Source organism: Myotis davidii, unplaced genomic scaffold (genome assembly GCF_000327345.1).
Source record: "Myotis davidii unplaced genomic scaffold, ASM32734v1 scaffold67, whole genome shotgun sequence".
Classification (NCBI taxonomy): Eukaryota; Metazoa; Chordata; class Mammalia; order Chiroptera; family Vespertilionidae; genus Myotis; species Myotis davidii.
In genome coordinates, this window is record NW_006298521.1 from 1,425,545 (window position 1) to 1,426,627 (window position 1,083).

The following is a 1,083-nucleotide window of genomic DNA, read 5'->3' on the forward strand; positions in this document are numbered from 1 at the left end:
TCACATCGATGTTTCTCCATGTCTTTCCTCCTCCTTTCCACTCTCTCTAAAAATCAATGGGAAAATATCCTCAGGTGAGGGTTAGCCAAAAAAATAAATAAGGGCGGGGGGACGGGGTGATGGGAAGGTCCTGGTGGGAACCCTGCCAGGCGCACTTCAGCCAGGTGCCCAGTCGGCATCACTGGCCAGTGGACAGCATGTCCCCGACAGGATGTAACAAGAAGGCATTTCCTCTGTGTCTTCTTCCCCAACCCACGACCCCGCTGTAACCCTGAGAACCTCATCAGGCCAATCCCAGTGGAGGGGCCGCCTGCAGAGGCCCTGCCCTCCTCACAACCATCAAGGCCATAGAAACGAGGGCTGCTGAGAAGCTCACAGCACAGAGCAGCTGAGGAGGCGTGAGGACTGAATGTCACGTGGGTCTGGGGTGGGTCCCAGGACAGAGGAAGTCCATTAGGTTAAAGCTAAGGAGACACAGTGAGGAGCCAGGGCATAGGGGTCTGAGCAGTGCCTGTAGAATGAGTGAATGATGGGTGAATGGATGGGTGAATGGATGAATGGGCGAATGATGAAGCGAGGTAACACTTCTGTTTCCTCCCCTCAGAAAATCGCCTTCATGGTGGCGCTGGGCCTGGTTACCACGGAGCACCTGGAAGGTAGGTCCGCAGCAGGACGGCTGGGACTGGCCCTTGTGATGGGGGGGCGGATGGTCTGCCGGAATCAGCCCGGAGCAGTGGGTCTCAGTCCCCCTGGTCAGAGGGCAGCTCCCGAGGGTGAACCAGCTTCTGGGAGGCCCACCCCAGTGCCAGCCATGGCGGCCAGCCCAGGCCTCCGGGAAGGCTCCATGCCTGGGGCTTCGGGGGGCGAGGCCACCTGAGCTACAGCCTGCACCCCCTCCCCCGGGAGCCCTTTGTCTCACCGTGTGGCTCAGCCAGGCCAGCATCTGCCCAGAGGCACCCCGTGTGCAGGGTTCTAAGAGAGACAGCCTTGGGCTGGGTGATGGCCCACGGGGCCCTGAGCCGAGTGGGTGCCTGGATCCCAGACGCCTGCCACCTCCCTGCCAGCCATCCCCTCCAGCCTGAG

General features: G+C 60.8%; 1 protein-coding gene across 1 annotated transcript in view; it reads left to right on the plus strand.

The window, feature by feature from the left end:
• The window catches only part of PHF21B (PHD finger protein 21B), a 79,890-nt gene that overhangs the window by 57,678 nt on the left and 21,129 nt on the right, over positions 1-1,083 (plus strand). Inside the window, exons 9-10 of the mRNA XM_015570740.1 lie at positions 605-656; positions 932-1,023. Of these exons, the coding sequence (XP_015426226.1) occupies positions 605-656; positions 932-1,023 (144 nt within the window). The remainder of the gene's footprint in view (positions 1-604; positions 657-931; positions 1,024-1,083) is intronic.